The sequence below is a fragment of the Oncorhynchus keta genome, chromosome 17, assembly GCF_023373465.1.
Source record: "Oncorhynchus keta strain PuntledgeMale-10-30-2019 chromosome 17, Oket_V2, whole genome shotgun sequence".
Classification (NCBI taxonomy): Eukaryota; Metazoa; Chordata; class Actinopteri; order Salmoniformes; family Salmonidae; genus Oncorhynchus; species Oncorhynchus keta.
In genome coordinates, this window is record NC_068437.1 from 927551 (window position 1) to 941347 (window position 13797).

The window sequence follows — 13797 nt, forward strand, 5'->3', positions numbered from 1 at the left end:
GTTACAGCCTTATTCTAAAATGTATTAAGTAAAACATTTTCCTCATCAATCTACACACATTACCCCATAATGACAAAGTGAAAACTGTTTTTTTGTTGTTGAAATGATTGAAAATGTATAACAAATAAAGAATATAACTTATTTACATACGTATTCAGACACTTTACTATGAGTATGAAATTTGAGCACAGACAGGTGCAGCCTGTTTCCAATGATAATCCTTGAGATGTTTTTACAACTTGATTGGAGTCCACCTGTGGTAAATTCAATTTATTTGACATGATTTGGAAAGGCTCATACCTGTCTATATTAGGTCCCACAGTTGACATTGCATGTCAGAGGAAAAACCAAGCCATGAGGTCGAAGGAATTGTCCGTAGAGCTCTGAAACAGGATTGTGTCAAGGCACAGATCTGAGGAAGGGCCTTGGTCAGGAAGGTGACCAAGAACCCAATGGTCACTCTGACAGAGCTCCAATGTTCCTCTGTGGAGATGGTTCTCCTTTTGAAAGGTTCTCCCATCTCTGCAGCACTCCACCATTCAGGCCTTATGGTAGAGTGGCCAGACAGAAGCCACTCCTCAATAAAAGGCACATGACATCCCGCTTGGATTTTACCAAAAGGCGTCCAAAGGACTCAGACCACAAGAAATAAGATTCTCTCGTCTGATGAAACCAAGATTGAACTCTTTGGCCTGAAAGCCAAGAGTCACGTCTGGAAGAAATCTAGAACCACCCCTACGGTGAATCATGGTGATGGCAGCATCAGGGACTAGGAGACTTGTCAGGATCGAGGGAAAGAAGAACAGAGCAAAGTACAGAGAGATCCTTGATGACAACCTGGTTCAGAGAGCTCAGGCCCTCAGAATGGGGCAAAGGCTCACCATCCAACAGAACAACGACCCGAAGAACACAGCCAAAAATAACACAGGAGAGGCTTCGGGACAAGTCTCTGAATGTCCTTAAGTGGCCCAGCCAGAGCCCGGAATTGGATGCAATCGAACATCTCTGGAGAGACATGAAAATAGGTTTGCAGCGACACTCCCCATCCAACCTGACAGAGCTTGAGAGGATGTGCAGAGAAGAATGGGAGAAACTCCCCAAATACAGGTGTGCCAAGCTAATATCATCATACCAAAGAAGACTCAAGGCTGTAGTCGCTGCCGACGGAGCTTCAACAAAGTACTGAGCAAAGGGTCTGAATACTTATGTAAATGTGATATTTCATTTTTTTTTATTATAAATTAGCAAACTTTTTTTTTTTAACTGTTATTGCTTTGTCATTATGGGCTATTGTGTGCAGATTGATGAGGGAAAAGTGAAGGGGTCAGAATACTTTCCGCATGCTCTGAAGATGGGAAAGAGTGAAAATTGACATTGTATTATCAGTAAGTAATCAGTATAAATACAGGTATTCTGGTTGGTAATGGTGTACTTGTCGAGGAAAATACTGCATAAGACATTGAGGAGACATTGAAGAGCCGAGTGGAGGATACTCACGTGTACATGGAGAGGCAACCATAGGTGGAGTTGACTCCTTTACGTCTCGTAGTTGAACATCTCACTGGCATCTCAGACATTAGACTAATGGAGAGAGATTTACAAGGGAATGGGGGTTGGTGTGTGTGTCACAGTGTGTGACTCAATGTGTGTCACCAGAGTGGTATACTATGAAGCAAGCTAGATCTAGTCAGTCTTTTATCAAATCTAGCCAACTTTAGTTAGCTTCCCATTCCAGGTCAGGCGTCATCCATACTCCAATGTTGTCACTCGCATATTATGAAAAACTGCTCCTGGTCTTCTTCTTCTAAGATATCATGGTGGTCCGTAAAGAAACGTTAGAGGTGCATGCCAACACCTACTGTACTGGAGTGTGTAGTCTATCACAGCTTACAGACTAAATTAATACAAATAAAAAACATGAACAAAAACTCAACCTAATTATGTACTACTAAGAAAATTAAAAAAAGAGCCCTATTAACGACTATGAGGTGTACCATTTTGAAAACCAACCACTTTCGGCTGCCATTGACAACCTTGTTGTATCATTCCATTTCAAATTGTTCTAGTGCACATGAACTTGTGCTGACAGGTTATGTGCTATTATTAGACCTTCCGGGGAAAAAACGTGGAAATTAACAGAAAACTATGTTTTAAGTGAAAAATGTGCATTTGTCTGAAGCCAAGAAAGACAGGAAATTCTAAGCTGATTTGAGTTTAGCACTAACAAGGCATTTTAGCATCAGCAGCTTGACCACTACTAGAGTACTGTAGCTTTATTGATCTACTGTACCTCAACAACAGATGTACTCACATTGGATGGGTTGATTAGGATTCAAACCTCTCAAACAGCCTAATGCATACTCTTAGAGTACGTTTACCCAATTAATGTACTTGTTAATGTAAACTTGTTTTTTTTTCATGTAAAATGCATATCTGCCATTAGGGAATCTGCAATGATCCTAATCTTAACATTTGCAAATTGGTTCTTAAAGGGGCAATCTGCAGTTCAAACAACAAAGCCACACCCACCACTGTTTTGGTAAAAATCTGAAGAATTGGGGGTGAGGAAATGTTACCACTCTCAAATTCATAAGCACTCTGGAAACAAAATAAATATTTGGACCATGTCCAGAGGCTAACTTTTTTCTTCTTAAAAATGACATTGTTTACAAACAATTGAGTTGATCAAGTAAATATTTTGGGTTCTGATTGGGTATGACAATTGGACTAAGCACATGAGGCAATTATTATAGAAGTTATAACTTCAAGAATCAACGGGTGTGTGTAAATATTTGAAAAGTAAAAAAATGTATGAAGCAATTACAGATTGACCCTTTAAATACTATACTTTATAAATGTTTTGGGCATAGTGTAAATGTCTTACCCTATCATAACACAAAATATAAGGTTGCATTACTCCATTGTTTATAACAGGAACATAAACCATGTATAGCTTCGAAATATGTTGAAAAGCTGTCAACTACACTACTGTTCAAAAGTTTGGGGTCACTTAGAATTGTCCTTGTTTTTGAAAGAAAAGCACATTTTCTTGTCCATTTAAAATAACATCAAATTGATCAGAAATACAGTGTAGACATTGTTAATGTTGTAAATGACTATTGTAGTTGTAAACGGCAGATTGTTACGGAATATCTACATAGGCGTACAGAGGCCCATTATCAGCAACCATCACTCCTGTGTCCCAATGGCACGCTGTGTTAGCTAATCAAAGTTTATCATTTTAAAAGACTAATTGATCATTAGAAAACTATTTTACAATTATGTTAGCACAGTTGAAAACTGTTGAGCTGATTAAAGAAGCAATACAACTGGCCTTCTTTAGACTAGAGTGAAGAGGCGACTCCGGGATGCTGGCCCTCAAGGCAGAGTTGGGAAAAAATGCCATATTTCAAACTGGCCATTACAAGGAAAAGATTAAGATGTGCAAAAGAACACAGACACTGGACAGAGGAACTCTGTCTAGAAGGCCAGCATCCCGGAGTCGCCTCTTCACTGTTGACTTTGAGACTCATGTTTTGCGGGTATTATTTAATGAAGGTGTCATTTGCGGACTTGTGACACTCTAATGTACTTGTCCTCTTGCTCAGTTGTGCACCGGGGCCTCCCACTCCTTTTTCTATTCTGGTTAGAGACAGTTTGAGCTGTTCTGTGAAGGGAGTCGTACACAGTGTTGTACGAGATCTTCAGTTTCTTGGCCATTTCTCAGAACAAGAATAGACTGACGAGTTTCAGAAGAAAGTTCCTTTGTTTCTGGCCATTTTGAGCCTGTAATTAAACCCACAAATGCTGATGCTTCAGATACTCAACTAGTCTAAAGAAGGCCTGTTTATTTGCTTCTTTAATCGGGACAACAGTTTCAGCTGTGCTAATGAATTAGCCTTAAAATGGTAAACTTGGATTAGCGAACACAAGAGGGATGGTTGCTGATAATGGGCCTCTGTACGCCTATGTAGATATTCCATAAAAAAGCAACCATTTCCAGCTACGATAGTCATTTACAACATTAACAATGTCTACACTGTATTTCTGATCAATTTGATGTTATTTTAATGGACAAAAAAAAACAAAAAAACATGGACATTTCTAAGTGGCCTTAAACTTTTGAATGGTTGTTTACCTTGTCCATTTCCCATCTTAAAAAAAGCTTATGTATAAGGCTAGGTCAAATGTAGCGGTAAGGAGCGGTTTCCCCCGACACACATTACACCTAGTGTACGACCAGAAGTAATTTTGGGCTTAATCTGTGTCCGGGATAACCTCTCAATAACGTTTTAAATACATTTGTGGAATGGAAATGATTTCTTACATGAAAAAGCACATTTTCATTAAAGTACATCAATTGGGTAAACGTACTCTAAGAGTATGCATTAGGCTGTTCGAGAGGTTTGAATCCTAATCATCCCATCCAATGTGAGTACATCTGATGTTGAGGTACAGTAGATCAATAAAGGTACAGTACTCTAGCAGTAGTCCAGCTGCTGATGCTGAAAAGCCTTGTTGGTGCATAGGTCAAATTAGATTTACAATGTCCTGTCTTTTTTTGGATTTTATTGGACAAAAGCTAATATTTCAGTAAACTGTTTTGTATTAATATGTAGATGGTTGGAACTGTCAGGGTCATCTGTTTGAATAAAGCAGAAAAGGGCATCTTAACTGACAAGGTGTCATCCCCACCCACCCATACACAGAAATACACTCAGACACACACAAATGTTTGTTTTAACAATAGCGAGGCTATGTACAGGGGGTACCGGTACAGAGTCAATGTGCGTGGCACCGGTTAGTCGAGGTAATTGAGGTAATATATACATGTGGGTAGAGTTATTAAAGTGACATATGCATAGATAATAACAGAGAGTAGCATCAGTGTAAAAAGAAGGGGGGGGGGCAATGCAAATAGTCAGGGTAGCCATTTGGTTAGATGTTCAGGACTCTTATGACTTGGGGGGTAGAAGCTGTTAAGAAGCCTCTTGGATCTTAATTTGGTCCTCTGGTACTGCTTGCCGTGCTGTAGCAGAGAGAACAGTCTATGACTAGGGTGGCTGGAGTCTTTGACAATTTTTATAGCCTTACTCTGACACCGCCTGGTATAGAGGTCCCGGATGGGACCCCCCTATCCACATCGATGGAACAGTAGTGGAGAGGGTAGCAAGTTTTAAGTTCCTCGGCATACACATCACAGACAAACTGAATTGGTCCACCCACACAGACAGCATCGTGAAGAAGGCGCAGCAGCGCCTCTTCAACCTCAGGAGGCTGAAGAAATTCGGCTTGTCACCAAAAGCACTCACAAACTTTTACAGATGCACAATCGAGAGAATCCTGGCGGGCTGTATCACCGCCTGGTACGGCACTGCTCCGCCCACAAACGTAAGGCTCTCAAGAGGGTAGTGAGGTCTGCACAACGCATCACCGGGGGCAAACTACCTGCCCTCCAGGACACCTACACCACACGAGGAAGGCCATAAAGATCATCAAGGACAACAACCACCCGAGCCACTGCCTGTTTACCCTGTTATCATCCGTTATCATCCAGACTGAAAAACAGCTTCTATCTCAAGGCCATCAGACTGTTAAACAGCCACCACTAACATTGAGTGGCTGCTGCCAACACACTGACTCAACTCCAGCCACTTTAATAATGGGAATTGATGGGAAATTATGTAAAATATATCACTAGCCACTTTAAACAATGCTACCTAATATAATGTTTACATACCCTACATTATTCATCTCATATGTATACGTATATACTGTACTCTATATCATCTACTGCATCTTTATGTAATACATGTATCACTAGCCACTTTAACTATGCCACTTTGTTTACATACTCATCTCATATGTATATAATGTACTCGATACCATCTACTGTATCTTGCCTATGCCGCTCTGTACCATCACTCATTCATATATCTTTATGTACATATTCTTTATCCCCCTACACTTGTGTGTATAAATAAGATGGTAGTTTTGGAATTGTTAGTTAGATTACTTATTGGTTATTACTGCTTTGTCGGAACTAGAAGCACAAGCATTTCGCTACACTCGCATTAACATCTGCTAACCATGTGTATGTGACAAATAAAATTTGATTTGATTTGGATGGCAAGATGTTTGGCCCCTGTGATGTACTGGGCCGTACGCACTACTCTTTGTAGTGCCTTGCGGTCAGACGCTGAGCAGTTGCCATACCAGGCAGTGATGCAACAAGTCAGGATGCTCTCGATTGTGCAGCTGTAGAACCTTTTGAGGATCTGAGGACCCAGCAGTCTCCTTTTCCTCAATTTCTTTGGTTCAGCTCCAGTCCTCAAATGTCAAAAGGTTCCATTGGAAATGTCTTCTCCCCTCCACAACCCTTGATCCTACCAGTGGTGTGTAGATTTTTGTCTAAACTAACTGATGAGGCTGAAAAGGAGGGAAGGTGAGGAAAATTAGAAAAAGGAGAGGGCGGAAAGGAATAGAGAGAGATAGATAGTGGGAGAAAAACAAATGAGTGAGATATCAAATCAAAAGAGCGAAACAGAGGGAGAGACAAATAAAGGAGACAGACATTCTTCTGGCAGAACATGAACAGCTGTGCTGTCTGGGAGTTGATATAGTCGTGTGTGATGGAGACAGATTGTCCTGTGATTGTTCATTTTGGAGCACAGGTTATTGATGTCATCTGCTGGAATTTTTTGAAATAACAAAAACAAGACACATAGAAACCAAATGAATAGATGAGCTTTACTTCATTTGTGCCCCAGCAACCTTTTCACTGCCACAGAGAGAAACAATATTAAAAACAGCTTTGATTTGTTTGATTGGTCAAACAGTAAATACATAGGGGATACATTCAAGATAAATGTCAGATTTCCAGGGTGTTTTTGTTTTTGGAAAGCACACTAATAATTAAACTCAAGATATGTGGGGAATGTTTTTCTGCAAATGTCTAATTTACGTCAAAAGTTGAATGTTACATTTGAGTGAAGTTCACATTCAATGTAACATTCTATGAATGTCCTGGTGTGAACCTGTTTGAATAGCTCAATGCTTCTAGAGAGCTTTGTAGCATCCTAGCTGTAGTGGTTAGTCTCATGTAATGCTTTTGCCAACTCCTTACCCTCTCACCTCAAACGCTGTCGTTTCCCATGTTTCTTTCTCTCTTAACACTGAGAATTTGTTGTGTGTGTGTCTGCGTGTTCGTGCATGTGTGTGTCTTCCACAGGTCAAGGTCCATAAGTGGAGCATCTTCCGGTCTCTCCACTAGCCCTCTCAGCAGCCCACGGGTAAGTACCTATCCCCAATCCTCCCCCACCCACCTCACCCTCTTTATCAGGACCCTTGTGTTTTCCCTCAGGCATCACACAGGCCACCCTTAAACCTGCTGCCTGTCTATGCCTTGATTGGTATTTGTTTTTATGTCATCACATGAGACAAACACAGTCAGCGTAGCTAGATGCTCCTGACCAGGATACTGAGGATAGGAGCTTGGCCTGAAACAAATATAGGATCTACACTGGAATTACTTAGGCGTTAGTCATACAACATAGAAGAAAAATGATAGTGCCCCTACTAATGCATGTGCCAGAGGCTGGTCTAGTGGTAGTGCTGCAGCCCCTGGACCACATTATGTCTCAGGTGGCAGGGGTTCGATTAACTCTGCAACTCTTCCAACTGTTGACTTTTTTCACAACTGTCACCAATTTGGCAGCAAAACATTTACAATAAAGACATAATTGACATCGTAAAATGAAAAAAAGTGTGTACATTATCTTTATTGGGGAAATTTAAAACTTTTTATGGCTAGGGGTTCCGCTAGCGCCACCCACTCAACATTCCGCTGAAAAGGCAGTGCGGGATATTCAAAAATATTTTTTTGAAATATTTCACTTTCACATATTGACAAGTCCAATACAGCAAATGAAAGATAAACATCTTGTTAATCTACCCATCGTGTCCGATATTTAAAATGTTTTACAGCGAAAACACAACATATATTTACGTTAGATCACCACCAAATCCAAAAAAACACATAGCCATTTTCCCAGCCAAAGATAGTCACAAAAGCAGAATTAGAGATTAAATTAATCACTAACCTTTGATAATCTTCATCCGATGACACTCATATGACATCATGTTACACAATACATTTATGTTTTGTTCGATAATATGCATATTTATATCCACAAATCTCGGTTTACATTGATGCCATGTTCAGAAATGCCTCCAAAATACCCGGAGTAATTACAGAGAGCTACGCCAGATAACAGAAATACTCATCATAAACTTTGGCGAAAGATACATGTTTTACATATAATTAAAGATACACTGGCTCTTAATGCAGCTGCTGTGTCAGATTTTTTAAAAACGTTACGAAAAAAGCATATCATGCAATAATCTAAAACAGCGCTAAGACGTAACAATATTTCTCCGCCGTGCTGTAGTCAACAGAAATACGAAATTACATCATAAATATTCCCTTACCTTTGATGATCTTTCATCAGAATGCAGTGCAAGGAGTCCTAGTTCCACAATAAATTGTTTGTTTTGTTCCATAATGTCCATTACTAGTGTCCAATTAGCTGCTTTTGCTAGCACGGTTAGTTCACATGTCCAAAAGCTGGCGCTGGTCCAGGCGAACTTGGACGAAAACTTCAAAAAGTTATATTCCAGGTCGAATAAACTGGTTAAACTAAGTAGAGAATCAATCTTCAGGATGTTATTTTCATATATATCCAATAACGTTCCAACCGGAGCATTCGTTTTTGTCTGCAGAGTCATGGAACGCAGGCGATGTGCGCAACCAAGAACTGGCATTCTGACAGACCAGTGACTCATTCCCCTCCCATCCGGTCATACATCACACTAGAGGCTTCATTCCATGTTCTACTGACTGTTGACATCCAGTGGAAGGTGTAGGAAGTGCGAACATATCCATATCTCGTTTGGATGTGAATAGGCGATGACCTGAAATTCGACCAGCCCCAACTGTTATACTCACAGTTACTGTTTATTTCCCCACTTACTGTTCTGTTATACTCACAGACATAATTCAAACAGTTTTAGAAACTTCAGAGTGTTTTCTATCCAATGGTAATAGTAATATGCATATATTAGCATCTAGGACAGACTAGGATGCAGTTCACTATGGGCACGCAATTCATCCAAAGTGAAAATGCTGCCCCCTAGCCCTAACAGGTTTTAATGCTGAACTCCTCATTAAACACCAATGGTATTCATTAAATGTATTCATTTTATTTAGGATAATGTTTTCCAACTTCATCATTCTATTTTATTATTTAATATATTATTTATATATAATACATAATAAATATATCATCATTATAAAATAAATATATCATAAATAATAATAATAATAATAAATATGTATTATTTATATATTATTTAAATATTATTTATGTGTTGTTATATGTGAGAAAGCCACACAGAGGTTCAGAGATAATTGCAGACTAGTTCCCTCTCACCTACAGTGCCTTGCAAAAGTGTACATCCCCTTGGCGTTTTTCCTATTTTGTTGCATTACAACCTGTAATTTAAATAGATTTTTATTTGGATTTCATGTCATGACATAAACAAAATAGTCCAAATTGGTGAAGTGAAATTTAAAAAATAACTTGTTTCAAAAACGTATACAAAATAAAAAGCGGAAAAGTTGTGCGTGCATATGTATTCACCCCTTTGCTATGAAGCCTCTAAATAAGATCTGGTGCAACAAATTACTGTCAGAAGTCACATAATTAGTTAGATTGCACACAGGTGGACTTTATTTAAGTGTGACGTGATCTGTCACATGATCTCATATACCTGTTCTGAAAGGCCCCGGAGTCTGCAACACCACCAAGCAAGAGGCACCATGAAGAGCAAGGAGCAATCCAAACAGGTCAGGGACATAGTTGTGGAGAAGTACAGATCAGGGTTGGGTTATAAAAAAATATCCTAAACTTAGATCTTCCTATGGAGCACCATTAAATCCATTATTAAAAAACTGAAAGAATATGGCACGACAACAAACTTGCCAAGACTCACGGACCAGGCAAGGAGGGCATTAATCAGAGAAGCAACCAAAGATAACCCTGAAAGAGTTGCAAAGCTCCACAGCAGAGAGCTTCATCTCAAGATATACAATTTATGTAACCAAATCAACCCTTCTGCCTCTCATGACTCCCATCTCCACTTACCTGGTGTTTCTATCACTGCTCGATTTCGGTAACACTTTACTTGACACCCAGCGTCATAACACTTTGTGACATAGTCATAACCATGCCATAATATGTCATAACAGCTGACATAACCTGTTATAATATGGCCATAACACTGTCATGGCATATGTATTTAGATCTGTTGTGACATATATTGTGTATAAACCCACAAAACCTACCACACTCGGCAAAACATTCCATTGCACCATTGCCTACGTGTCAACAGTATGTTTATGTTATATTCATTTTACATTTATTAAATTATAATTGTAAGTGTACACACATTGATGTCAGACATGCACCTACCCTAATGATCTGTTGCTGATGTCTGGGATGAATGCAGGAACATTGTTATGACACTGGGTGTCAAGTGTTACCACAATTAATTTTAATGTCTAATAGAACTGGTCTATATTTTACAACAATATTTATTAATAAGACCTGTCATTATATTGTGAGGAACTGCAGTTTTATCAGAATTATTTTCTGTTTTGTCTTTTTAGATATATTAGTAGATATATTTCCTTCCTTAGATAAAACCGTTGCCAGAAACATTAACAGAAAGCTCAAATCAATTAAATCTGACTTCAGTAGATGTAATAACATCCTTTTACCGTCAGAATATCTATTGTCGACATGTATATATTGCCATGGCTGAATTTCTGAAGGTCAATGCTTCCCATGGTTCCCCCTTCAGGCGATTGGGATTATTATATTCATAGTGCGATTTCAAAATGTATGTGGCAAGGTAGGCGACCCATGACAAAATTAACAAATGTCTTGGGGGTATGATATTTGTGTGTCTGAAACTTTCTCACTCATCATTGTTCACAATTCATTCAGGATTATCCATAATCGTGGTAGCATCCACATTAATGTGTTGAGCGACATATTATGTTCTTATTTACAATAAAAGTGACTCTAAAATGACACAATATATTATTTATCATTCATTTCTATTGGGCACAACGTAATCTGAAAGACACCTAAAACAAACAGCAAATGCTTTCTGTACAGCACTTTGAGATATCAGCTGATGTACGAAGGGCTATATAAATACATTTGATTTGATTTGATTTGATTTGATTTTGATTTGAACAAGTTTGTAAATTTGCAAGCATGACATAATCATTGCGTGCTAGTAATATTGTACCAAATACTAAACTTTTGACAACTTTAATACACATATAAGTGCATTTGTCTGAATACTTTTGGTCCCCTAAAATGTGTACAAAAAGTGATTTCTAAACTGTTCACCTAATATCTATGAAAATACCCTTAAATTAAAGCTGACAGTCTGCACTATAACTTCACAATCATTGTATCATTTCAAATCCACAGTGCTGGAGTACAGAGCCAAAACAACAACAAAAATTGCATAAAGGACACCTGCTCTTTCCATGACATAGACTGACTAGGTGAATCCAGGGGAAAGCTATGATCCCTTATTGATGTCACTTGTTAAATCCACTTCAATCAGTGTAGATGAAGGGGAGGAGACGGGTTAAAGAAGGAATGTTAATCCTTTCAACAATTGAGACACGGATTGTGTATGTGTGCCCTTCAGAAGGTGAATGGTCAAGGCAAAATATTTGAGTGCCTTTCAACGGGGTATGGTAGTAGTGCCAGGTGCACTGGTTTGTCAAGACATGTTGGCTGGGTGGGGTTGGGGGAATGGGATAGGATGGGAGGTTGGGGGGAGGCCCACTTCTTTTTTTTTATATAGACTGTTTATTGAATTTATTATTACTGGAACTTTATCATATGTTCCTAATGATCAAATAATTTGTAGTTATGTACCTTTTTGTAAAGAAATGTTGGTAATAATTTACATGACACCAGCATCATAACATCATAACCATAATATGGTCATAACCATGTTCTAATATTTCATAACAGCTGACCTGTCACCTGTTGTGACATATATTGCATAATTCTATGGCTGATTATGACACCTACATTCATTCAAAATAAAAAAAAATTCCCTTTTGCTGTTGTTGGAATTTTTTTGTCATGATTTTTAAAAATCATAATTTAAATAACTTGCAGAAAATACACTTTATGACACTGTCAAAAAGCATTATGGCCATCTTGTGTCACTTGGACTAAGAAAATGCACTTTATGACACTGTCAAGAAGCATTATAACCATCCTGTGCCATTTTAATTGGACTAAGAAAGTTCCATTTATGACAGCATTGGGGAGGTGCATGTCTGACATCAATGTGTGCGTAATTACAATGATAATTTAACATGGTCAATTTCAGAAAGTGTTATGTCATAAACGTACTGTTGACAAGTAGGCTATGGTGTAATGGAATGTTTTGCCATGTCTGGAACGATTTGTGGGTTTTGACACTCTTATGTAGGTGTCATAACAGCCAAAAAATAACTACCATGGTAGGTTTTGTGGCATTTGACACTTTTATGTACCGGTAGGTGTCATAACCAGCCATAAAATAATGCAATATATGTCCCAACATATCTAAATATTTGTGTCATGATAGTATTATGACCATATTATGACAGGTTATGACAAGTTATGTGTTATGACACTTGGTGTCAAGTAAAGTGTTACCATTTGGAAAGAAATCTTCTTCTTCTTCTGAGTGGCAGCCCAATGTGTGAAGTAATTCATAGAAATTGCTGTATATGAACAGAATATGAATTAAATACAGCAATTTCACAAAATAAATGTAATTACACAAAGACACCTTTTTAGCTTTTACTTAGGGTGCTTTTAGTCATACTATCTATTTTATCCCATTCTATATATCTTATTTACTTGTATTTATTTTGCTTTTTCTCTGTTTTATAATTGTTTTACTCTTTTGATTCATCTCATTTAGAAAACTTTTATTATTAACTTTCTCAACTTTTATTATTCTATTTTGTTAAGCACTTTGAAATACATCCAGCGTAAGCAATGTACTCTATAAATAAACCGTTTTTTTAATATTAAGAGAGACACTTAGAAGCTATTTCTCCATGAGTTTTCACCTCTGTAGCTAGGTTTCCACCCAATTGGTGACATTTTCATGCGAATATTTAAAAATGTGCAAAAAGACAATATGCACATTTTCCCACCAGTGGTATGTTTCCACCAAACTGACTTGTTGCAGATTAAAATCAGTGCCTGACGATGTGGTGCACACAGTTTTTAGGTACCGAATAAAAATCAAAAGTTCAATGTGTTTCCCATCGCACTTTCAACTCTACTGATAGTTTTGTCACAAAAACTGTGTTTAATAGCAAATGTGCTTGATGCTGTATTTGCTGCCAAAGGTGCTTCAACAAAGTACTGAGTAAAGGGTGTAAATACTTATGTAAATGTTATATTTCAGTTTTCTTTTTCATAAATTAGCAACAATTTCTAAAAACATGTTTTTGCTTTGTCGTTAGGGGGTATTGTGTGTAGATTGATGTGTAGATCAATTTGACAATTAAGACTGTAATGTACCAAAATGTGGAAAAGTCAAGGGGTCTGAACACTTCCCGAAAGCACTGTATTTAATACGTACCCTAAAAAACTGCATGATTTCCCGAGTCGTAGTGGGAGGACCACAAACCAT

At 38.2% G+C, this 13797-nt stretch overlaps 1 protein-coding gene across 5 annotated transcripts in view; it reads left to right on the forward strand.

The window, feature by feature from the left end:
• The window catches only part of brsk2a (BR serine/threonine kinase 2a), a 433387-nt gene that overhangs the window by 386915 nt on the left and 32675 nt on the right, over positions 1-13797 (forward strand). For all 5 annotated transcript variants that reach the window (XM_052465216.1, XM_052465218.1, XM_052465220.1 and 2 more), the window contains exon 13: positions 7232-7292. In XM_052465216.1, the coding sequence (XP_052321176.1) occupies positions 7232-7292 (61 nt within the window). The remainder of the gene's footprint in view (positions 1-7231; positions 7293-13797) is intronic.